The sequence below is a fragment of the Porites lutea genome, chromosome 14, assembly GCF_958299795.1.
Source record: "Porites lutea chromosome 14, jaPorLute2.1, whole genome shotgun sequence".
NCBI classification, from domain to species: domain Eukaryota; kingdom Metazoa; phylum Cnidaria; class Anthozoa; order Scleractinia; family Poritidae; genus Porites; species Porites lutea.
This window is the reverse complement of record NC_133214.1, coordinates 12,610,886-12,637,739: the sequence shown is the minus strand read 5'-3', so window position 1 is coordinate 12,637,739 and position 26,854 is coordinate 12,610,886. Positions and strand designations below refer to the sequence as shown.

Below are 26,854 nucleotides of genomic sequence, written 5' to 3'. Positions count from 1 at the left end.
CTTACCACTACCCACACAGCCAGTCCTGACAAATAGGTGATAACCATAAACAGTGTCACGACTGACCAACAGGAAATGATATTATTTAACACTGCATTGGGTACGTCATCCTGGGAGTTAGTATTGATAATGTACGCCATTCCAGGTGACTCCACCAGACCATGGTAACCAAACTCTTTAGCAAAGTGAGTCTGATCTTTAAATCCGTACACCGGAAAGAAAAAATCTGTGGGGTTACCAATGCTCGACTTGAACGTGCGCAAATCACGAAGTCTTGCTGATGCATTTAAGCCATTGGAATTGAAATCCACGTAAGACGTTCCATGAGATTGACAGGTTTGACAACACGTGACTGCTAGCTTACTTAAGATTGGTGGAATTAGCCCGCCTGGAATATTGTTTTCTGGTACTCGGACATATGGTCGAAACTCGTACCAAGTTGTGGTGAGGCGCTTATGGCAACGACACGTCTCTGAAACGCGATAAAACCAAACCAGTCATAAAAGAAAACGTATTGTGTAAAATGACAAATTAACAGCATATCATCAAGAATGTCGTGTAAAAGGGGATCTAGAATGTAAAGCGAAAGTAGTATCATGATAACTGTCGTGCTATGACGGTGCACCAGTTATTTTGGATTAAACGTTTTTTGCACTGTATAAGTGAATTTACCAAGTCATTTCATTAGGTGGATTGTCCACTGTAAAGAGTGGGGGAGAGGGCGGCGGAAGCCCGGAGGAATAGGGGAAGGGAGGGGTAAACTTATGGGAGTTCTTCTAATAGGGTGGGAAGCAGGAGAAATAGCGCCGAATTCACGCAACAATTAATACTGTAGTCTTAATATTTCGCAATCGAAAACGGTCTAAAGGGAGAAAGCCAAGAAAAACGGGGCGGGAGCTAGGAAAACAAGGTACAGAAGGCAGGAGATTGAACCCGTCCCATACCCCCAGTATAGAAATCAAACTCTTCACGCTGGAGCTGATGTTACCTTCCTTCGGAACTCCTTATTTACTTAATCATTTAGCCCGCCCCCGACGCTTAAATATCATTTCTTTGAAACTAACTCTATTACTCTTGAAGAAATTCATCAGGCTAGAAATCAGAGGCAAACCGTCATACATGAACTTTTTAGACATAGCCACCATTTTCCTCCAAACTAATGATAGCGTCATTAGTTGTTAATTGTGACCACAAAGAGGTCTCTGATAAGCTGTAAGGGGAAGCGTACTGTGACAAATCCCAAAAAAACAATGTGAAAAGTTGTACTTCAGTAAAAATGGCAGAGACTTAAGCGATAGGACTTCAGAATATAGAAAAAAAAAAAAAAAACAACAACAAAAACACAGAAAGGAACCTCCACGAGATCCAAGAGCAGAACGTCTGTTAGGGACAGACCATTATTTTTTTTTAGGGGGGGGGGGGGTTGCAAATTTTGATTTAAATTGTTTGCAGAGGCTGTAAACACTGAAACAAATTGTATGCAAGTAAAAAGAAAAAGTGTTTGCAGGAAGACGGAGACACACACAAAATTGTTTGCAGCAGGAGCCGCTTAAAAAAGAAAATGTTTACGTGTTAAAATGTGTAACCCCCCCCCCCCCCCCCCCCCGTTAACAACATAATGGTCCGTTCCTTAGTGAAGATTATAAAGCAGCCATAACAAACAATTGGTGCCAGGGTGGAATGAGAAGCATTCAAGCAGAGAGCGTAACAAGCCAAGACAGTGGCTCGAGGAAAGCATACAAACCAACGCGAACACTTCAACAAAGAAAAGGATTAAAGAACAGACTAGTGATCCCCATCCCCAACCAGGGAGGGGGAATACTAAACACTTGGAATTTGCGGGCTTGAGTGTCTTAACACTTAATGAAGACACTGCTGTATTTGAGAAAGATGATTGACAGCAATCGAAACTGTCCCAAACGAATTTTAAATATGTATTAATTATAACCTTCTATTTTCTATGACCAATGTCATTGAAATTCTGCTAGCTATAACAGGCTGCATTTTGTAATAGAGAAGTTACTGTATAGACTGCAAAAAGAAACAAACCTGCATAATCCGTAGCTACTGGTCCATCTCCTACAACTGTGTACCCCAGCACATCCACACGATATAAAGTAAATATTTCAAGATGTTTTAATACAAAAGAGAATGTGGTCGGGTCAACCCTCTCTTCTTGGATTGGCTGATCTTCAATTTGTTCCTCGCCTGATGCGACGGCCTGGTACCTAATTTTGTAACCAAGTAAAACTCCGTGGATGTGATGTGGATCAATAGGTAGCCAGGTGACAGGAATAGTTGTCAAGGTAACGTGGCTTTCAGCGCGGACGTCATTTGGTGGTTTGCTAGGAACTAAAAGAATGCGGTACAAAATGATTAGGCGATAAAAATCGAACTATACATGTTTTTGTTCACGGTAGTCCCGAGTCCAAATCCTCGACCACGCTTGTAAATAGCCAGCTGGTTTGCCTCCGGCCAGTTGGGATTCTTAACCCTGTTAAGTTTGACTTGAATTATTTGTTTCAGTCATTTGCTGGGTCCCACTAGCATTAGTGCTATAAATACTGCCGAGAGTAAATAAAGGAATTATTATTACTATCATCATTGTTGTTTTAAAATTACCTGATGTTCATAAGTTTTAAGTTACCTCCAAATATGAGGTCTTTCCACTGAAAACCTTTAAGGCTAATAAACGGTGGATACTTGTGCAAAATTGCTCTCAAAATCGTGCTCAACCAACTATGTTCCACCTTAGTAGTATCGAAGGTAACGAATTGACCCATTTGCTGGGCAAACTTATCTGCATACACATCGTCAAACATTATAGTCTTTTCTCATTATCATTACTAACGTTCGCGCCAACGAAGATCGTGGAATTGTACCATGATTAGACAGTTTTTGGTTTAGAATTCATAGTGTGACCACGCAAGGATTATAATGGTTAAGGTCTTCCCCCACAAACGGTACATTTGAGGTTCGCGTCGAAGTTGGCGATGGTGAACAATGAAAATTGTAATTGAGCGGGAATAAGATGGAAAACGTTTAGAACTGGGGAAGACAAGGATGCAAAAAATTGGACTGTAGAGTGTCACTAAAGTATGATTGCTCATGCGCTGAAATTCAGTTACGTACGCCAGAGAAAGAATCTTTTAAAAGAAAAAGCTTCTTTGAACCCAGGAACCCATAAGGAAACAATTTGTCTAGCAAAAACAGTATAACATTGGAGTCATTATAGTGCTTATGGTATTACTGCTTCCAATAATAAAAAGGTATTTCGGTACGTATCGTCTAATTGGCGGCACTACGGAGCCATTCTGTTTCTTCCTAATAAGAATTTCACTCTCAGATAAATGAGCACGCAAGTTCCTAATAAGTGAGAAGTATGCAACAGTTTAAAGCTTGATTTTTGGCACCATATAAAAGCGCCAGAGTTAAGTATAACTAAACAAAAACACACTACACCTAAGAGTCATACCATCTTGTGGAGTTAGTACTGTAATGTTGTTTTCTGGACCATATCCCATTGAGGTAAAGGCACTCACTCGAACGGAATATTCTGTAAACTTTTTCAGACCATCCAGTAAGACCCAGTTAACCAAAAAGCGTTCTCTAATAGCCAATTCGGAATTTGGCTTGTTTTCTTGATATCCAACGATGAAGCCTCTTATAATGCCATTTTCAAACTGCGGAGGTACTGGGTCCCAGTAAAGGAGTATCGATGTAGAGCTTGGTGAAGAGTATCTGATGGAAAGAGGAGGACGATCGGGGACTGGGGAAAAAAATGTTGACTTCTGTTTAAAAAAAATAAGTAACTGAATGTAACTGCAGTGGACTAGCAAGGATTAGTAAAGCTGCGCCAAATGACGGGGTAACCATCACTTATAACTGGTAATTTGAGAGATTTATGTCTCTGAGAGATATACTGTTGTTGTTTCCAGCACATGGACAAATATACATGTTCGTCATCGTACATCATATATATCCGATACCCTCTGCACCTACGTGCTATAACATGAGCGTCAAGTAAACTCTGGCCACCTTACTTCTTTCCTTGTTTTGTTGCTCTTTGTAGTGTGTGTGCGTGTGTGTGTGGGAGGGGGGCGAGGAAGGTGATGATATTTATGTAAATAACTCTGGACGAACTTTAGTGTTCAGTGGAGCTACACCTTGTCCTTCGCGGAGAGTAAACACGAAGACTAGAAATATTTGGACTTACCGTCCTCGTGCGTCTGTACAAATAAAGGGCTGCTTTGTGATCCCTGTCTCGTAGTAAAAGCTGTCACCCAAATATGGTAGTAGGTATACTTGTGTAAGTTAACAAGTTGAGCATTAGTCACTGAAATATCTACAGATACGTTTCTTAAAATGCTCGGGTGGACTGAGCTCGAGTCCTCTTTATAATAAACGGTATAACCACGCAGAATGCCTCGGATAGTTGGTAAATAAACTGGATCCCATTTGACGAAAACTGAAGTCGAGTTTGTGGCCATTCCTGTTAAGTTAGTTGGTGCTTTGAAGGGAACTGTCGAAAAACAGCAGCAAAGGTATTTTAGTTCATAGTTCATTGCGTTCAGTGTAAAGCGGAAGTGCCCGCGTGAAATTGCACCGAGTTTCTAGAAGGGTAACGACAATCCTGCGCTGTGGAAAGGATATCAGTTTCCTAATCAAATATAAAAGGATATCATTCTTAGCGTGGAAAGTCGATATGATGCTAACGAAATTCATTCCAAGACTGTTAAAAAACAGCATTACGAGCAACCATTTTGGATCATGCATGAACTTATTTCATCCACAGTGAAATTGGCGGAAAGTTTATTTGTGGTTATGGTGGAGACCAGGTTATTTTGGTGGTGGTGAGGTTTCGCTGAGAATCTGGCGAAGGCGAGACAATGGCTGCGTGGCAGTGGTTGCGATGGTGGATGGATGTGAAATAATAAATCTTTTGGTGGACGTCATTACTATGCACTATTTGCGCACCGTAGAATCAACGAACCGAAACCATGAAGATTACATTTAACAGGAAAAACATTACGTAATGAAGTTACGAAAATTATTAAGCATGAGTTTCCACCTTTGAACCTTTCAGATTACTTTGTCAAAACAGTTTAACCAATAAACGCCTCTTTTCAATTCATTCAACCAGTCAAAAAAACTATCAGATCGCCATACCAAATACGAGCATACTATAGCTAATGGTGACGGATTGGATATTGAACAAATGCGGTAGTTAACATTAAACACCATGTTACGTTATGCGAGGACAATCATTCAGTAAATCAACTGAAATGAGCTCATGAGCAAATTCCCAGAATGGGTCATTTAAGAATACAAACGGCGCAAACGGGGGTAACCACTTCGATGGATCTCTGAAATGGGTGCAAATGTACCTAAACAACACATAGACAAATAAGTCATCCTGTATATTACCTTCTTCATCGGTGTCTTCGACTATTAATTCACTCCATGGACCTTCTCCAACAATGGTGAATGCTGCCATCTTGATGCTATAATTGGTCCATATATTAAGCCCAGTGATCTCTAACGACAACTTAGAAATGTTTAAAGTGTAATCCCTGATTCTTGTCCCATTAGTGGTGAACAAAGCCAGTTTGTAGCCCAGTCCAATGCCGTTTATGGTTTCGTTGGATACTGGGAGCCAATGAGCTTTTAGAACGGTTGGTTCAATTCCGATAGCTCGTATGTTTCCTGGTGGGTCGTCAGGAACTGAGACAAGCAAAAAAAAAAGGTAGATAAAAATTACAGTCCTACCGATCCATATAGACCGCCTTTGGTGCATAGATTTATCGGTAGTTGTAGATGGGTGATAGCTGTTTTGAACAATTTACAACTGACGCAAACAGCGACACATTCACTGGCGCTGGAAAAATTCTTGCGATTCGTTTTACTTTTTAAATCGTTTGTGCGATTCTTTGAGACATGGGTCAAGAAGTATAGATAGATAAGTCGATTATCAATTGAAGCACTTGGCAGCAGTTTAACTGAAATATGAGTATAAACCGAAGCAATGCGAAACCAAAGCTTGTTTCCTCATAACCTGATAATGTTGCGTAAACCCATGCAGTATCTTAAAAGTTCTCAGGAAGTTTTTGACCTACAAGGTATGCTGGATGTTCGTTGCTCATAAGCTAGTAGCATATAAAATCCATGGTTATCATTGCAATATGCTATTCCAGGATTTAAAGTACATTCGCACAAGATCTTAAAAAGAAGCACCCGAGGTAACTCAACCCGCCATAAATATTTTTCCCTCCAGACTTGAAAAGACAAGCAAGCTACCTTTAAGTGAAATTTTTTAAATCTGTTTAATCCAACCGACGCGCGTCTTGCCTTTAATCTAAACTTCCCCAGACACGTGACGAGGACAGACGCCAGTTGGGTCTGCATTATTACCCGTATTAAGAGTAGACGTCTAAGATGTGTGAAAACCGACTTATACATACCCTGGCGTTAATAAGAACGGGCCATTTTCCTTGAAGTTTGATTATTTAGGTTTAATGAAAAATAATTAATATAAAAAAAAAACAAACTTACTTGAGCTGAAAAAGGGGTGAGTGTGGGGCATAAATAAGTATAATATTATGCCTTTACAACTTGCAAAGTACGTACCATCTTGGCCTGTGCGAACATTAACTGGATCAGAAAAATTACCAAAGCCGACCAGGGTTCGTCCAGCAACTTGGATAGAATATAACTTATATTTTCCTAATCCGGTTAGTTCAGTGTGCAAAACGGTGCTGTTTACCGTTACCATAGAAATGTTATCGCCAAACTTATTAATTCTTCGATATATCACGTGATATCCCAGGAGTATTCCATTAACATGATCAGGCGGAATAGGCTTCCATGTGACGTTAATACTTGTAGAGCTTGTGTTATATGCTGTAACGTTTATTGGCGCGTGATCAGGCACTAAAACGGCGAAAATAAAAACAAGAACAAATAATCTCAATTAGAGCAACTCAAGAACCAAATGGATTCTTTTGTAGCAAGTCTGGAAAGATAATTCAACTCACGTATGAAAATTTAAACCTTCTGGGCAATCTCGACTAACAAACTTCAGGAAATTTAATTTGCACACACAAAGATATCCATTGTTTTTTTTGTGGGTCTGACGTCACACATGTCTAAGTTTTGTTTTCAATTTAAACTCCTTCATTCGTTTAGCACTTCATGCATGTAATGCTTTGTCCAGTAATGCGTGTAAGCCACCTATTTTATAATGTTTTAAGCGAGGACGTCGTGGTTAAGCACTAGTGGCTTCCACCAATGTGGCCCGGGTCGAATCTCGGGAACGCCCTACGCGGGCCTTTCAAGTCTGTGGTTGCTTTCCTTCATTGCTCTTAGCTCGAGTATCCCGGTTTTTTCTCTCCTCAAAAACCCATACGCTTTGTACTTTCCAATTTGATGTACAACTCACGCTGATACAACAACACATCACACAAAGTCCTTAGGTCACACGGTAAGGGGGCAAAAAAAAAAAAAAAAATACATTTCCTTTATTTCCGCAACATCCTGCAGGAGCTTAAAAGAAGTAAAAGTCTTTTTTGTGTCGACCCAGTCAATCACTTATTCGGTACTGTCATAGGGTTATTTATTAGCACTCAACGAACGAATAAAGACACAAACCGTACCATCTTCTGCTGTAGTGAAGTTTGTTGCCAACGTTGGTACGCCATCTTTGATGGTAAAAGCTAAGACTATGACAGTATAAGAAGTGTAGGTCTTCAATCCTTTGAGATCAAAGCTAACTGTTTCCTCCTCTACACTTCGCTTCTTTCGCCCCTCTCGAGTTCCATTTGCATTAAGAACAATACTCGTCCAGTTACTCGTTGGTGAATTCGTTTGTTTGTATAGGACTTTATATCCTTTGAGTCTGCCGTTAATAAAATATTTATGTACTGGCTTCCATTGCAGAGTTGCTGCTGATGTCGCCGACTGCTCAACAGTCAGGTTTCTTGGAGGCTCGCTTGGAGCTACGAGTTAAAACAAGAAAGGGATAACGTGTGTCTTAGTTTTGGTTTTGACATAGGTACTAAATGGGAACTTTTGTTGTTTTCGCTACAACGAAGCTGATTTAATTAATTAACAGTAATAATGATAATAATAAATACTACCAAAACCTGTCAGTGGCAAAAAGACTGGAGGGTAAGTAATGATGACTGTAGAAAACGCCAATTTTGTAAAATGGTTCGAGAAATGTTGCTATAACTCGCGTTTCTTATATTTTCAAGTCACAGGCAAATTAAGAAGAGTTCACTTAGTTTCTCTTCACCAATGACTACATTTGTCTTTAAAACGTAATTTAAAAATTCTTGCATCCAATACAGTGAAAACCCGCGAGTAAGACACTGCAATTTCCCAAGTTAGCCTAGACAGGTTCTGAAATAAACGGTGAGTAGAATAAATTTAGGCTATTTAGGTTAAATAGGTTCTTTGTTTCTAAGAACTTCGGCCTCATGGGCTATTGACTCAGAGCCCATTCGGGCTCGAGGAATAATTGCTAGGGGTGTTCTGATTTGAAATGAAGGGTTGACATGCCCAACACAACTCTTAGACTCGTGATAGTCTGAAACGTGGCCTCAACGTTTTCTTGAAAAACACAGGTTTTCTTTTCTTTTTAGCGCGTAGATTATGTATTGCATGGAGTATCATCGACTTTGACTGTTCTTTAATTTGCCTTAGTGTACACAATGTTTTTAAAGATTTTAGAAAATAGGAAACTGTTTCAAATTTTAGACTAAACAGGTTCTTGTATAGAAGAGGCTTAACTGGCAAATGCTATCAGCCCAACAGGTTCTCACCCGCGGATTTTTACTGTATTGCAAGATCTTTTCTACTATTGAAACCATTTAAGTACTAGCCTTTGAATTAGTTACAAATATCAGCCTACCGTCTTCTTCTGTTTTTAAACTGATTGTGTCAGTGATATTTCCCTCCCAGGAACTCGTTGACCCGTATACTTTGAATTCGTAGCTCGTAAAGGGTTTTAAAAAGTCCAGTTGTATGCTTGTGCTGGATGGATTGACGGTGACATTGATTCTCTCGCCTCTCAGTAGATCGACAATTTCCACTCGGTATTCAGAGACAACTTCACCTAACTTGAACGAGTCTGGCGCTACCCAGCTCAGACCTATGCTTGTCGAGTTCCGGAAATCACCTGTGATGTTTACCGGATCAATCTTCACATCTAGAAAAAGACAGAATTAAAGAAATTCACCGCTGTAGAACGAAGAAGGGTATGGCACACCGACCCTCTCAAAAGGAAAAAGGAGCTAATTTTTAAGGATTCAAATCAACCTAAACATTTCACTGAGATATTGCAGTGATATTTCCCTCCCAGAAACTGAACCGTATACTTTGAATTCATAGCTCGTAAAGGGTTTCAAAAAGTCTATGACATTAATTCCGCACCGCTGTAGAACGAAGAAGGGTATGGGACACCGACCCTGTCAAAAGGAAGAAGGAGCTTTTAAGGATTCAAATCGACCTAAACATTTCACTGAGAGTTTAGAACTAGCTACTACTAGCTCGATTTCAGGTCCTCAGTGCAATTAATCATGAAAGTCCAGTTCTTTCTCCCTAGGCGTGTTTGCTATTGATTATTTAAAAGCTGGTAGTAAATGTCTTAGTCCTTAGCTTCAAAACGAGCAAACTTAACCAAACAGTCTTTAATCAGCGAAAGCTCAAATCAACTTACAAGAACGTACCCGAAACGTTTTTCTGAGTATGCGATATTATGTCAGCGGTATTGATTACTACTTCATAATATCACATCTCCCTTCTCATGAAAAGAAAACTTATTTACAATAGGGCAATCAAACAATCAGTCAGACGATGACAGTTCAAAGTCCTAAACAACGTTCCTTAAACAAAATCTCGTAGTCGTCCAGGTCTATGAATGATTCTACCAGATCTTGTTTGCATCACAGGTGGTCCTTCCACAGGCAAAGGGGTACTACTAGCTGGCAGGTTTTCTTGGGATTCCAAATCCAACTGTGGCGATGGTTCCTTGGTCTTTACCAAGTGTCTTCTATTTCTCCTGAACATAGTTCCTTGGAGATCTACCTCGTAGGAGCGAGGTGCTACTTGTTTGACAACCGATCCCTTTCTCCACAGCTTTCCTTTGTCTGATGGCAGCGGTTTCATGCGCACTGTGTCTCCGGGTTGAAGCTCAGGAAGCTCTTTTGTTCCTTTGTTGTAAAACAGTGCTTGTTTCGTCTTTCTTTCTTTGAGCTTGTCTTCAGTTCCCTCCATGATCTTTGGTTGTAACAAAGTTCCTGCTGTAGGTAACAGTGTCTTTGTGCGTCGTCCAAACAATCTTTGTACTGGTGATGATCCAATACTGGGTGAAGGTGTGTTGCGCCAGTCCAAAATGGCCAAGTATGGATCTTGTCCACTTGCCTTTGCTTTGGTTAGTAACTTCTTAGCTGTCTTTACAGCATTTTCAATCTTGCCATTTGATTGTGGATAGTGTGGTGAGGACGTTTGGTGGTCAAAATGCCAGGCGGATGCAAATTCTTTGAATTCTCTGGAAGCAAACTGTGGTCCGTTGTCAGAATACAGAGTATCAGGTATGCCATGGCGTGCGAACTGATTCTTGAGAGACTTGATAACAGAACTTGAGTTGGTACTGGATAATTGGTTCAGTTCAAAGTAATCTGACCAGTGGTCAACGATGATGAACCATTCTTTATTGTCAAAACTGAAAAGGTCTGTTGCCACATGAGACCAAGGGCGTTTAGGTGGATCATGAGGTATGAGTAGTTCTTTCTGCTGGTTTGTCTGATAAGTGTTACATGTTTCACATTTAGAAACACAGTCCTTGATCTCGGCGGTCATGCCAGGCCAAAACAGGACATCTCTTGCTTTATTTAAACAGCTTTCAATACCAAGGTGGCTTGAGTGTACTTGCGTTATCATGTGGGGCCTTAGCGCTACAGGTACAATTACTCGATTTCCTTTGAAGAGGATACCATCTTGGATGCTGAGCTCTTCTTTGAAGTCAAAATATCTCCTGATTTCTGATGGGACTTCTTCTTTTGTTTCTGGCCAACCAATCTTGATAATATGTTTCAACTGCTGAAGACCTTCGTCAAGTTCAGTTTTTCTTCTGAGATCAACAAGGCGTTCACTTGTGATGGGCAGAAACTCGACCATGTTGATCTCTTCAATGGATTTGATTAGATACTCTTCCTGTTTGACTAATAAAAACTCCGACTTCAACTCTTCTGTACTCGGCTTATTGGGAAGGAATGCTCGACTGAGTGTATCAGCAATGAATAGTTCCTTTCCAGGCTTGTACACTATATTCAAGCTATACCTCTGGAGCTGTAATAACATTCTTTGGAGCCTTTTGGGGGCTGAAAGCAGAGATTTCTTGAAAATGCTCTCTAGCAGCTTGTGATCTGTCTGTACTGTAACTGGTATACCATAAACGTACTGGTCAAAGCGTATGCACCCGTGAACTATGCTGAGCAGCTCTTTCTCTATTTGAGCATAATTTCTTTCAGTACTCGTGAGTGCTCTTGACGAGAATGCTATAGGCTGACCCTCTTGCAGTATGACAGCACCAAGTCCAGATTCCGATGCATCGCACTGCAGAGTTACTTCTTTACTGGGGTCGGAATACTTCAACACTGGTTCTCTTGTGATCAACTGTTTCACTTGCTTCCATGAGTTCTCGTGTGTATCGTTCCAGTGCCATTGCACATCTTTGTCTAATAGACGTCTCAATGGTTGCGTCACATCAGACAGGTTAGGCAGAAATTTCGCAAGATACGTAATCATTCCAAGCAGCCTTTGCAGGGCCTTCTTGTCTGAAGGGGTAGGCATTGCTACAATTGCCTTGACTTTACTTGGATCCGGCTTGAGGCCATCAGGGGTCAGTACATGACCGATGTAGGGCACTTCTTGCTTTCTCAACTGTAACTTCTTTGGATTCAACTTGATATTCTTCTCACGACATCTCTCCAGGAGTGCAATTAGGTTTCTGTCATGATCCTTAACCGCACTTTCATAGGTGTCACCCTCGCCAATACAGAGTATGTCATCTACAATGTCTTCTATACCTTTAAGACCTTGTAGGCTTTCATGGATTCTTCGCTGGTACTCTTCTGGGGCTGTTTTGATTCCAAACGGTAAGCGAAGCCAACGATACCGGCCAAAGGGTGTATTGAACGTGGTCAAGAGTGACGACGGTTTGTCTAGCTGAACTTGCCAGAATCCATTCTTTGCATCCAAAACTGAGAAGACTTTAGCCTTGCATAGCCTAGTGGCCACATCTTCAATGGTGGGGAGAGGATAATGGGCTCTCAGCAGGGCTCTGTTTAAATCTTGTGGGTCAATACAAATTCTTAACTTCTCTGGCTTGTTGACTAAAACCAAACTAGACACCCAACTTGTAGGTTCTGTAACGGGGGTGATAACTTTCTCTCTGACTAATTTGTCCAGTTCTTCCTTTAAACGGTCTCTCAGTGCGACAGGTACTTTTCTAGGGGGGTGGACAACAGGTTTTACAGTTTCATCAAGTTCCATATGGTATGGGCCATCCATGCATCCTAATCCCTCAAAAACATCACTGTACTCTTTCAAAATTTGATCTCTGGTTAGAACAATGTGGGCAGTTTGAACCTTGTCATTTACTGCGTTCACAGTTTCTGACTCTGAAATGTCACTTGCCATAACCTTGATTAAGTTCAGTTCCTGACATTTCTCAGCACCCAATAGAGGCCTGACATCCTCATTAATTATAAAAAAATCTGCATCTCTACTCATCTCACCCTTGGCACACTTGAGAGTGCACTTTCCAAGTGGAGTCATAGTGGTTCCATTGTACATCTTGAGTATTGCAGATGTTTTCTTCAAATAGAGATCTTTGGGATCCCCCAGAATGCTTGAGAATTCTTTTAGTGATAGCAAATTACAAGTTGCTCCACAGTCCAACTGAAATGTAACATCTTTAGCATTGTTTACTTTGACTGATGTAAACAACTGTTTTGGGTGTTTCTTTTCTTCAACAGCACTGACTTGATAAGTTATTACATCAATAGTATACTCTTCAAATTGACTCCCATCTGAATCTTCTTGCACATAATTCAAATTCTGATTGGCATGTAAATTACGACTGGACTGCCTTCTTCCTGTACACTTCGCAGCAAAATGGTTGCTTTTTCCACACTTGTTGCACTGTTGGCCATATGCAGGGCACTTTGATCTGTCTGGTACATGTTTCCTGCCACAAAACTTGCAGTCGATCTGCTGAGTACTTCCGTTTGCTGATTTCTTCTTCTCTTCTTGTTTCTTTCGGAAGACTTTTTCTTTCTTCTTCCCCACTGCATTAACCTCGTGCAAGTTTTGCATTTGTTTCAACTGGCTTTGGGTTGCTTCGGCAGCTCGTGCAATTTCTAGAGCTTTATTCAGCGTCAATTCTGGGACTCGCAGCAAACGCTCTCTCACGTTGTTATCAGCGATTCCAAACACGATGCGGTCACGTATCAGTGAATCTTTCAAATCTTGGAATTCACAAGAGTCTGCCATGTTTCGTAGAACTGTGGCATATTTATCAATGGGCTCCCCACTTTCCTGTCCACGCGAAAAGAATAAATACCTTTCGTAAATTGTATTCTTGCGAGGCTCACAATACTGCTCAAAATGCTCTAGAACTTTATCCATTTTGACTTTGTCTTCGTCACTGTCCCACGTGAATGCATTGTAAACATCTAGCGCTTCGTCGCCGATCACGGTGAGAAAAGTTGCTACTCGAATGGGGTCTTCCTTTCTGGCTGTTCCGATAGCTAGCTCATAGTTACTCCACTTTTGTTTAAATCTTTTCCAATTCTGAGATACATTTCCACTTGAAAGCTGCAGAGGATCCGGCGGGTTTAACAGACGCCCGGCCGCCATTTCACACCACGCGGTTTCGATTTATGCGAACAGCAACGAACCAAGGTGTTCACAAGACAAATATTTCACAAATGCGGTCGGCAAACAGCTTCATCCACTGACTTCTGACACCATGTGTTAGTCCTTAGCTTCAAAACGAGCAAACTTAACCAAACAGTCTTTAATCAGCGAAAGCTCAAATCAACTTACAAGAACGTACCCGAAACGTTTTTCTGAGTATGCGATATTATGTCAGCGGTATTGATTACTACTTCATAATATCACAGTAAATGCTGACCCTTGAGAGCACATATGGAACAGGTGATCATTAATAGTAAATAAATATACAGGAAAAAGATGACACGTGGAGGAAGCGTATTTCGTTCACCATACAATACCTGAGGAAAATAATTAGGGACCTTAACTTGTGGTGTAAATGACAACACTTACTATAGGCAACTGAACAGCATTAGCTGGTGTTCACGAAAAAATACTTTGAAGGCACTGCGGAGTTGGCACTTCATTGGACTATAAAGTGTCGTTAAATCATTGCCATTCGCAAAGCTCAGAAACCGAGAAGTGTTTTTTTAGTAACAATTACCATATTCGCACAATGTACCTATATTCGTAGCCTGCGAAAACAGCCGTTTCTCCTGGCTCTACAACGCTGGGGACGTTGCGAAACGTCCTCAGCGACGAAGAGCTACCATTTTCGCACATGTACATAGCATTTGATAATAATTACCATATTCGCACGATGTACATAGTATTTAATAACATGAACGCGATTAAAGCGGCATTCAGGTGTTGCCTGCTTGGAGATTAGACCAAGAAATGAGGAGGCGATTAATTCTACAAGAAACACGATTTACTCGCTGAAGGTTTTTTACTTCCTACTTTATCGATGCCGATACTTTTTATTTGTTTCTGAATTGATTTAGTACGCGTGTTAGTGACGACGAAAAATACCTCTCCGGTAGCAGGCTATACGCGCGTATACAGCTATTTCGAGAAAGGTTGTCGGAAAACATGTGCACGCGACAATCCCGAAAAGTAATATGGGATATGATCAATACACTGTTCCTGATACTGTAGCTGTCGAACCTACTTTTGTTGCTTTCCTTAGCACTCGCAGACCTCCTGCCTCTCCTGCCATTCTTTCAAATTTCTTTGAAAAACAGTGAGCTCAAAACCACCCACAATACCTTTCGGGTTTGTCGCGTGCACTTCTTCCGACAACCTTTCTCGAAATAGCTGTAAATACACGAAAATTCAAGGGCCTCGATTCCAGGGAAACAACATCCTTGCCAGATATCGAAAAAGTGATTTACATGGCGCGTCATTTCAATCATCGCCAAAAACGAATCACATGCTCATCAAAAGACTCACTTGCATATAGTGAAAGTTTACAACACCCGACCATCGCAATTTTGCTAATTAATATTCTATTTTTTTCGGCCACTTAGCAGTGATCACTTGCTCCAAAGTAATCAACCCTGAATTCGTAGACCGACACGTTTTGGAAAAGCTCTAAATTTAACCTTTCCTAAACATGCGTGGATTCGATCACGCAACGATTCTTAGTCCCTGTTTCCACGGTGTCCACAAGGAACGCCTGGCACAATGACCTGCCTTTTGTGACCCAAAAAACGACCAAAAATTCCGGGGGGGGGTACTTCCAGAAAAATTGGGTGGGGGTGTGCTGCACGCTTCCTGAAACCCTTACCCTATTTCAGACCAAAATCTGTGATTTTCCCTACCCTATTTCAGACCTGAAGCCCTGGAGCCCGGCGCGTGACAAGCTGTTACGGCATGTACACGCTTGTTGGCGTAAACATTAAAAGGGAAATGGTCTTATCGCCAAATGATGAAGAAGTAGCTAATTCTTCTAAAAACATACCCAATTCAAGACTAGAGTGCACAAACCATACCCTATTTCAGACCAAAACGGCTAAAAAAACCATACCGTTTGGCGCGGCACATACCTATATAGCCTATGTAAGGGACTACCCCCCCCCCCCCCTCAGGGGTGAAAAACGCGTGGCAGATTATGAGTCTCGCTGCTTACGCAAGCGAGACTAATAACTTCCACATATTTGATAGTAATTACCATATTTGCACAGTGTACACAGTATTTGATAATAATTACCATATTCGCAGGAGTAGAACTCCGTCCTTAAAGATGGATGGCTAAACCAAGACTTGGGTAAAACCCTTATAAAGCGCGCAGTGATAGCTGGAGTTAGGGCATTGTGAACGACAGTGTTTCTATCCCAGTTAGCTTGAAAAATCTACAAACAAAAAAATTAGATTAAACTTCTTCCACCAGAATGTTCTTCCAAAATGTGAAGAAAACAAGTCCATAATTTTAGAAGAAAAACTGTTTATAATTAACTGCACACCATCGTAGTAACAGTAACCCAGTTTAAAATGCTATGTTCTCCACGTTCCTCGTTATGTTACAAAATCAAATGGCATACATCACACTCCACTTCTTCAAGTATCTCCCTGTCTAGCAGCTCAATAACGTGTGCGCGCTTACTAAGAAGCGTGATACAAAAGCACCTCACCTTAATTTCACCGAATTGTATATACAGCTCAAAATGTACACCATTGTAACCGGAGCTTAAAGAATAACTTTTAACCCATTGGTCTTTATCAAATCTTCCTTGAGTCGCCACTTTTAGAAGAGTAACCTTTCCTTGGAAGTCAACTTGAAGCCAAGGGTTCGCGTCATGGTGCGCCTTAGTCCACGCACCCGGTACTCCGTTATAATACAGTCGAGCGATGCTGGCAGAGTGTGTGTTACTCCACTCACTGGAGGCAGTGATCTGCAAATCGGAAATGTTACGGTCTTCCATGCCTAGAGCACGACAATCTGCGGTTGAAATTACGAATAGCCCTTACTAGTCTGAATGTCCTGTTGTACCAACGTAAAGCTTGTGAAAATATGAAAAAGGTATCCTCTTTCAAAATGGAAAACAGATCCTCGCAAGTGAAAGTATTCAGAATCGAGCTAAATAAGGATAATATTTTTCTCAATCTTGTCACCACAATTCTTTCATATCTTAATCCTTTATTTTGATTGTTTGTCCTCGTTAATTTAACATTTCTAAAAAAAGTAGTAAAATAGCATTTAACATTGCAAAAGAGTTTTCCACAAGTTGTTCACCATTATAAAAAAAAATGTCAAAAAACGTCATTAAATGTTCCCCTAAAGCTACTCACAACAGCAGGACGTTTCCTTCTCTCAAGTATGAAGCAAATAATTTAAAATCAGTAATTAAGTTAAAGTTTCGTACGATTTTAGAGCAATATTAAGGTGGTGCTCTAAAAAAAAAAAAAAAAAAACAGGAACAAATGTACACACGAGTTATGAGGGGCCATCCATGCGCTGCGCAAATTTTTCTTCCTTTCTTTTTTCGAACTAATATATTGGCCTTTACGTTTCCTTGAAATGTAACGGCCTTTCCTCCCTTCTACTTTCCTTTGAGAGAAGGTGAAAGATCTTCTTCCTCTACGCAACGTTAAGAGGAATAGTGGTAAAACAATACAGTCGAACTTACCCTGACGGACATCTTACCATTGAGTGCATTTCACCCCAAATAGATCGAATTTTTTACCCCCCTGTCATAGGGTTACTTGGATCTAATTCTTTCCCGCACATAGAAAAGAGGTTTGATTGAGGTTAGATCTTGTCTGTGTCTCACAAGAACTACGTTCACATCATGCAAAATAGAGTGCGAATAGTCTCGTATTTTCTTCAACATTAGCGGACTGGCAATATTGGAAATGAGTAATTGAGCTGTAAAACCACACCAAAAAACAGAGGACTGTGAAGATATGCCCTTACACCCATCTTGCAACTTCCGATACAGGCGTGGCTATTTTTTCTCCCATGCGATTTGCAAGGGAGAAAGGGGCTACCCTTAATCCAGATGCAAAAGCTCCATACCGTTAATATTTGTGTTTACTATGACAAAATCACTGAAGTTTCCTCGCCCTTTAGAATTGAAGCCAGCCACTCGTAATTTATAGACCTTGGATTTCTCCAGTTGCATAATGTTCATGTTCAAAGTACATCCATATATCAAGTCATCGTCCATTCCATCCAATTGTACCATGTAGCCCCTCAGAAGACCATTTTCATGTTCTGTTGGAATGGCTTTCCACGACATCATCACACTGGTATAGCTGGTGGCATGAGCTACCACGACGGGTGGCGGAGCACTAGGGACTGAAGCGCAAAAAAAACGCGATGAGTAGGTAGTCGTGGGATGTAAGCATGCGCGAAGAAAACATGAGAGAGGTGAGAGAGAAGCCCGAATCGCAGGACATTGATTCTCGTTATTCTCAGGTTTTCTTAAGGTGATTCGATACTGTTTTTCGGAGACCATACCTATATTTTTCAATCGCTTTGAAAGTGATTTTATTCTTGTCCGATTTTGGATTGAAGTTTGTCAAAATGTAGTTTTAAGTTAAATCGATATCGCTAAGTTAAATTGATATCACTATGACAACAAGAAAAAAAATTGGAAATCCATAAAAGCGGCTAGCTACTGAAAACTCGACACCGGGAATTTAAAGCGTGGTGTTACGCTAATAAACTCCGTGATAAATTAAAAAAAAATCTGTATGTTTGAATTCAAATTATGTGTGAATATACTTCAAACCTTATATTTTCAATAGTCGTGATAAATTGTTTAATCAAAAAGTTCTAAATAATTCAAATTAGTCTTACGTAGCTTCAGAATATTTCTAAATATCATATTTAGCTGCTTGGAAATTTTGGTCTATGTACGGCCCGCATTAATTTGGAAAAATTGGCATAACCTTAAAACAGTGAATGTTGTAACGCGGATTTTTGGCCGGTTCGTAGGCTATGTTTGCCTTAAAATTTCAAGGTGTTGCAGTGAATCAATCTCAATGAAAATTTCAGACATTATTATACATTGTAGTGCGTGGTACTGTACTGACTATTTCGCGGAATAAGTAAAATCACTCCAGTAATAGGACTTAGTAGGGTACAATTCAATATAATATATAATCAGGCGAATACTTTGTAACTGTCGAGATTAAAAGACTAGGAGATTTTCTATTTTCTTACCGTCCTCTGCAGATCGAACTGTTAATGTCAGACTAGTAGGACTTTCGCCTGCGCTGTTAAAAGCCAAAACCTGTATGTTATACAGCGTGTATATAAGTAAGTTGGGTAGTTCCGTTAATAAGACGTGCCTGTTGACGAAGAGGATCTTTTGTTGGCCAGTGCTCTGTGCAGTGTACATGACTTTGTAACCCTGAATGACACCCAAACGATGCTCCACGGGAACTGGTTCCCATGTAACAATGATACTTCCAGAGTTATTAAGGAACGCAATGACATTTAATGGCGCCGATGTGGGAGCTGTGTAAACAAACAAGGCAAGATCAAGTAATGAACAACGGCGTATTTAGTGGTTAACATGGAGTAATACATCGGACAATGCCTAAGGGGCGAGGTATTTTAAAATAATTACCGAGCGCGTAGCTAAAGGTTTTCTATTTTTAAGAAGGGTGATTTCATGCACCTTTCCATTGTTTTAAAACTGGCAGGTCATTATTGTGGCCGCGAAAGTGGAACAGTGGGCTTTTGTCCATAACAATGACTTCCTGTTCCACCTCAGTGACCTGTTCTCCCATTTATTGAAAATAATAACTTGTTTAAAACAATGGAAAGGTGACAAGCAATAACTCATGCACAAACCTCATGAAAATAAATGCCCCTGTTAGCTCACTAAATCTCAAGCATGCTCACCCCCTCCCCCTCAGGGCATTTCCCGAGCGTTTTTCAGGTCGCGAGTACCCACGACGGGGAATTTTTCATCAAAGTTCTGTTGAAGACACAAGTGTAATTACTGGAAATAATCTTTAAAAAGGTCCGATTCGTAATAACATTTGGACACAAGTGGAGAAATCTTTCCATGCCAGCATTCCTATCATTTTAATGTTATTGACCAATAAAAACGTTTCATTAATTTATTCCGTCACAGTTTCCCAACAGAAAACAAAGGTTTGTGCACCTTCGGGGAGCTTTCAACATAAACAACACCACCCACGGCAAGAAATATGGTATTCACCGTCTCGGAAAACCCTCGGTTAATTTTCGAAAACGCGGCATTTTGCTACAATTCTCTCGCGTTTTCCGGTCGTAAAATCCACTCTTTTCCCGTCGTTTTCTGGCCGGTGAATTTGAGTATTCGTTCCATTATCCGATAGTATCCAGGCTCAGTTAACACCAGGAAAACGCTTGTTTTACGGGTGTTAACCGGACCGTTAACGCACGGCTAATACATGCAAAACAAACGGAAAACATACGGTTAACACATGGGAACGGATCGTATTCCGTTGTTCACCGCCGTTTTCCAGTGTCTTAACATCGCGTTTTTTGGTGTTTTCTGGTGTTTTCAAGTGGCAAAACAAAGAATTCACAGACGTTTTCCGTCATTCTGCGTGAGTTTTTTTTATATTTGATGTTTATTGTCTGTCATAACCAGTCTCCTCTAATAAGTACGATCTGAACTTGAGGATTTGAGAGATTAAGGATTAACTGTCAATCAACACGCACGGCGTCATAGGTTAGGTGGCGAAGTGAAATATTTCTTTCATGTTGGTGATAATTAGACTAATCTCTTTGTTAAGCTCCTCCGGGACGTTTTTCAAGCCGTTTTTGAAGGAGACAGGAGAGTGGGTCTTCATGAAGAGTGAAGACTGAAAACAACACATGAATTGCGCTCATTTGTGAAATTTTACGATTTACAAGTTCTCGGATTTTTTGTTTAAGTGGAATCGTAGTGGTTAATCAGTCCTGTAAAGTGTTTTCACCATGACGTCATCAAATTCTAAAATCAAAATAGCGAGGCCCTCTGAATTCGTATGTACGCCAGGGTGAAGGAGACCGAAAAAATAAATCTTTGTAGCGTCTTTCATTTTGAAAATACAGCATTTTGAATTTCCGAATTTTCACAGTGCGTGACACCACAGTGATAGCCTTGGCAGAGATGTCTGGTTAAAGAAAAGCTATCTCCTTATGATTTTCAGCAGTTTATACATTTTACGCGGCACAAAGCGTGTTAATGCGAATGCTAATCTGCTTACAAGCAAAAAGAAGATGATGATGATGACCTGATGTCTTTGTTGATTTCTGGTCGCCATATTGGTGTCCCATCTGGGTACACCAGCATGGCGTCCCCATACAAAGCTACATAAACGTGCATGAAACGTTTCGGTAAACAACTAAAAAACGGTGCCCCGTACAGACTTGAGACTTGGATATGTTGTGTATTTATGAGTATTCTGTAAATTTTTTTTTCTTGGCTTCTTTCGCTCAATAGTTTCAAAGTTATTTTTTCATTGCGTGACAGTGAAACACTCAAATTTCAAATGCACTCGAAGTTCCATCTGTATTCTAGCGGTTTTACTAACCATCCTCTCCTGTCCTTGCCACAACCTCGTCACCTTTCTTTCCTTCACCTTCCAGCGTGTGAGGCGTGACACTTACAACATACCATGTGTACGGTTCCAGGTTTGTCAACTCGTAATTTGGTATTCCAGATGCGACAATGACTCTATCCGTCTGCGATGAACCATTTACACGATAGGAGATCTCAACTCCGCAAAATATCCCATGAAGTAATTCTCCAGGTTCATTCCACTCTAAGGCCAGAGACGTGGAACTCGTGTTGTACGCTAAAACCTGAAGAGGTAGTATGTACACTGTAAGATAGAGAAAAAAGAAAAGATAATTAAGCCAGTTTCCCATTACCATCGCGATGATAGCATCTGTTATCATTTAACGACTAGCGCCATAAGAACCCTTTACCTAAATAAAGATATCCATAGATATCCATTCAAATCACGTGAGGTCTCAGAAGACTTCACTTTCGCTGTAGCTGGTCTACATCTGCTCATAATTTTAGGCCTAGATTTTTGATATTTTTTTTTCTTAGTAATGCTTAATTTTCCTTTTCCCACTTTTAAACTTTTCACAATTGTAAATAGGTTTTCTATCGTGGACATAACATTTAGTTTTTAATTTGTAAACAATACGATATAGTTTAAAATTGTAGTTATTACTTATTTTTCTGATACTTAAATAAACATTTTTTGATAATGATAATGATAATGATAATGATAATGATAATAATAATAGTAATAATAATAATAATGGCTTTATCTCGCTCGTTAAAATACATAACAAGCATTACAGTGAGTGAAGTATCATATAAAACCTGATACCTATATTTTTTAATTGCTAAGTTGTATTTAAACCTTGTTCTATTAAAGCAACAATTCTTAAAACGTTCTGTATTAACCCCGTGGTAATTGACTTGCTTGTGATCTTAACCTCTTGGATGAGTATTTGACTTTCGGGAAAAAGGCATGTAATGGATTGTTAACATTGTTCTTAATTTTGGTGAACAACCTGTGGTCACACTTTCCTAAAAGGTCATAGCTATTAATAAACTGAGAAGTATAGCTGTTCCTTCTATTATTAGGAACGGCAAACGGCGAACTCAAAAACCTTTAAAATCGCTCAAAAAACCGCTTTTGAGACAAAAGGATGACAATATACCGCAGGTAAGGTAATTCAACGTTTATTTAACATTAATTTATATACATACTTAGCAATATTTCGCTATAGGTCAAGGAAACGGTAAATCTAGTACATATACTATAAAATAACAATCGTTTACACGGCAGATTGTGTGGGCTCCCTGTGGCTTCACGAAGTTTTTTTCCCTTAACATGAGATGAAAACTTACAGTCGTTTTGTAATGTGACACCTAAAAGAGTAAGACTGTCATTCTGTTCTATGCTACACAGTGGGGGAAAGTTGGGTGTGGCACTTTTTTTAGCCATAAGGACGCGTCAAGAAGAAAATTCTCCTAGAAGTATGGTCTTGTATTGTTGAAAGAACCTTCACGACCGACAGCGATAATAAGGGTAAAATACCTGACGTTACGTGGTCCGCCTCCTCCACCCGCTATGTCACTCGGGAAGCGAAGGAGGCGGTTAAAATTCAGGCAAATGAGGTAACTTAGGCAAGCTAAAGAGTTTTACCTGCATGGATCTTTCTTATCTATTCTTTAATTTATTCGGGTCATGTAGCAGCTGCATAGCTCGGAAGAGAAATCACTAATGGTGCCTAACCCCTGACCCCCAACAACACTGAAATAATTGAAAGAATAACATGTCATTGTTTTCTGCGACCAATCAGGAGAGACCTTACAAGCAGCACCTACACAACTGTGTTATTCACTTTTCAGCCATTGTTTTTACCACAAATTATTAGAGATAACACAGCAGGTTGTCGTCATTTGATATGTACGCTTATTAAATGGAAAGTGCAATCATGATCATACATAACGTTTGACTGGAATTGCATATATATTTTTTCTATTAAATCTTTAGAGCAGGAACAAGTGGTGAATGGAAATATTTTAGCATCGGCACGGGTAATCCATTAAATCATAAAATAACGCATATAAAACATTTTAACATTCTGTTATTCCTTTCATTAAACTTATAAATTTGAATACTAACGTGTGTAATCGACAATAATTCGTGTAATACGCTGGGATAATTCCGTGTTCTATTTCCATATAAAAAGAAATTAATTAGTCCGGAAATTTCAGTTTACGAGCAACATTCGACTCAGAGTTATAAATTATCTTTAACAGGCAGTCTAAAAGATTTCTTTTGAAAGTCACGTTATTCTTTCCTCCAAAAGCATCTACCGTTTTGCCTTTTTGGATGCTTTAATTTTCTTTTCGAAGCCCACTTTAATTAAAATTCAATTCCGCTGGTCAGATTACAAGGAAGTTAAAAAAAGGTAATATTTTGTTTGACACATGAAGATCTCCAAGTCACAGTGACCACTATCGTTAATAAAATTGAAGCAACTTTTCGATTAGTATATAGAAGACTAACTGTTTACGTTGGACATGCCTTTATTACTATTAAAAAGCTAATATGTCTATTTTCGAAAGCAATTGTTAAGATGCCAAAAGGGGAAAATTGATTTGCTGCGTTATCAGCAGGAAATGAGTGAGAATCCTCTTCATTATGCATTTTCTTAAATTTTACTAAAGCTCCTTTTTGTAAAGGAAAAGAAACGTGGAAAACAACAACTTGCACATACAAAGAGAAAAAATATCCTGTTGACGAAATGGGACAACAGTCCTTTACAGATTTCACCATCATTAATTGTGCGCTAAATGTGCCACTTATGATTATATCTATCTCTGTAAACTCGTTGGTTTTGGCGGCCATGTTGACGGCACCTTCACTTCGTTCGCCCTCTACCGTTTTCTTGTGTTGCCTTACCATCTCAGACATTCTTGTTGGATTCATTGCTCAGCCTGTCTACATTGCAACGGAACTTGAACGTGCTCCACTTTTATACGCACCAATGTTTGCGTTGACTTCGTTAGCTTGCGGTGTTTCAGTCTGTACAATGGCGGTCATAAGCGTAGACAGGTACTTGGCTCTTCATTATCACATGACCTATCCACATATAATGACTGTAAAAAGAGCTCTATATATTACACTAACTGTTTGGCTCACTGGTGCTTTTATTTCGTACATAAATCTTTGGAATAAAAGTCTCTTTTTCTATGTGACGGCTGTTGGCATAGGCGTTTGCATCACAATTTCCACGATTTCGTATGTTAAAATTTTTCTTATCGTTCGTCAGCATCAACTACAAATTCAAGCCCAACATCAGGCTATACAGAACCTAAGTACTGCAAATCGTACTCTGCATCTCAACAAAAGTGCCATAAACACTTTTATATACTTCATGTTTATGATTCTGTGTTATTCTCCACTATTCGCTTCCACGTTGATTTTAGCTATTTATCAAAAACACGAAACAGAGGCATGGAATTTTGCAGATACGATTTCTTTTATGAACTCGTCTATAAATCCAGTCTTGTACTGTTGGCGTCTTAGGGAGCTACGGACGGCAGTTTTGAAAATACTGAGAAAAATGTCGTGTAGCCAAATCGGTGTATCTTAAACAAGGACAAGTGTGAGTACTTTCTGGCAATTGCACAAAACAGTGAACGTGAAACAGGACTTATTAATACTCAAGTTCTAATAATGCTGCAAAACGTGTTCGACAAAGGTAAGCTAAAAGCTATAATAATAGCTGTGTACCATCCGTTTACTTTCTTTGCGGTTTTATGTGCTGATAAACGAGCTTTCCTGTCCACAAACACACAAACAGTTGATAAAAAATATTACGAAAAGAGCAACCAAGAGATTCATTGATGGCTTTTAAAACGTCACTCAAATCACATCAACAACAAAAACAACCTTGCATCTCTACCATTTGATTAAAGGCAAACACACTTATGTATTTATTAGTAAAGGTAATGTCTGACGTAAAATAACTACAGAGGGAAACTTCACAAACTCAGTACGAGTGGTCTAGTATTTTTAAAAATCAAGAAAATTGTAAATAGACTACATGTAGTTTATGACGGTGAAGTGAAAGAACAATGTAAATTATAAATAATAAATATCTTTTATCCACTCTCTTCACATGGCACTTTGAGGGGCATAGGTAATTACGAACACGAAAAAGAAAACATTTTGGCTCCACTGCGCTGTACAACATGAATGGAGAACCATTAGGTTTATTTTGGCTGTTCCGGCCGGGTACCGAGAGGTATAACAATACGTTATAATACAACTTTTATTTCATTCAAACATGTGGTAGATAACCTAGAACAGAGCTGAGCGACAGTTTACAAAAAGTGCTGTCAGAACGGAGGCCAGAAAAAACTTGCCGAAAAAAAAAAAAAATAGGGAAGTAACTCGGCAGGAAATCTGGGTAGGATCCATTGCTCATGCTCTGAAAAGCTCATCCCTACGTGGGCTACATGGCTCGAAGGTCTCTGTGGCCACATTTACTAAGCATGCATTCCAACAAAGCATGGTAAATTCAAAATAATTATTTGAAAACAAAAGAAAATACAACGAACACAAGATGCTACGGAGCGTACACTTCGGCGTCGTGGTTGTGAATTTGATTAATTGTAACCGCCGAGGAAATGAAATATGGTAAGAGTAAGGTGTTAATTTGTAAAATTATGAGATTTGTCAAAATATTCTGAAAAGAGCAACATCCAAGAGGCCTACTTGCCAAAAACTAGCTTTTCGGGGCAAATTGTCTCTGAGATATTAGCTCAGTTATGCTCTGATGATTCCATACAAATCCTTCAAAATTTGACTTGGGTCAATGAAGTTACTGGCGGTGAATAACAAGTCTAACAAAAGAAACAGTGAAATGAAGAATTCTCTATTTTTCTTAAATCAGGGTTCAAAAACAGCATAGCAATCTCACGTACTGAGTCAATTACGCTGAAATGGAATTGGCTAAAACTCAATGTTACGTGTTCGAATGTTTTGAGGATAATTATTCACTGACTATCAGCACGAAGGGATGTTGGATTAAAAACAAGCAAATTTAATACCGAAGGAACATAGTCTTTACACAGCATCCGCCAACACAAACTTAACTTAAATTTAAGTAAAACTAAACAGCCTCCTCTAATAACAACAAACTCTCAGTTGAACTTAACTCGAATATCTTAACTAGAATAACTTATGGCGTCCGCCAACGTGTAAACATAGAACTTGAACATCGACCTTCGTCACACTTGACTAAACACAGCACTCCAGCTCGTGGGAAAAAACTTAAACCCGGTTCAGACGCCGATCTTTTCATGAACCCAACCTAATTCGAATTAAGGCCGACCCAAATTATTTAGATCGGCTGAATTGATTCAGAATTGCAGCTGAATTAAATTCAAAAGGCGAAAAATGCTCATTTCCGTCAAACTGCTTACAAAATACGTTATAGCGGAGCTCTGGCGCGCGAAGCGCGCCTGCGGAGCACCATGGG

At 39.7% G+C, this 26,854-nt stretch overlaps 1 protein-coding gene across 1 annotated transcript; it reads right to left on the bottom strand.

The window, feature by feature from the left end:
* Positions 1–16,361: 16,361 nt before the first annotated feature.
* LOC140923948 (receptor-type tyrosine-protein phosphatase delta-like) lies at positions 16,362–22,800 on the bottom strand. Its single transcript, XM_073373963.1, has 5 exons — positions 22,704–22,800; positions 21,364–21,654; positions 19,010–19,306; positions 17,858–18,139; positions 16,362–16,780 (listed from the first exon to the last, which is right to left on the bottom strand). Exons 1-5 carry the CDS (start codon positions 22,798–22,800, stop codon positions 16,362–16,364), a joined length of 1,386 nt encoding a protein of 461 aa, XP_073230064.1.
* Between the last annotated feature and the right edge of the window lie 4,054 nt (positions 22,801–26,854).

Excerpts from the sequence above, each read along its gene's own strand:
- LOC140923948 (XM_073373963.1), bottom strand. The coding sequence starts at position 22,800 with ATGGCTAAAAAAAGTGCCACACCCAACTTTCCCCCACTGTGTAGCATA. Across the intron at positions 19,307-21,363 it reads GGCAAGGACAGGAGAGGATG|CTCCCACATCGGCGCCATTA; the intron begins GTTAGTAAAACC and ends TTGTTTACACAG. Across the intron at positions 18,140-19,009 it reads AGTTCGATCTGCAGAGGACG|TCCCTAGTGCTCCGCCACCC; the intron begins GTAAGAAAATAG and ends TTTGCGCTTCAG.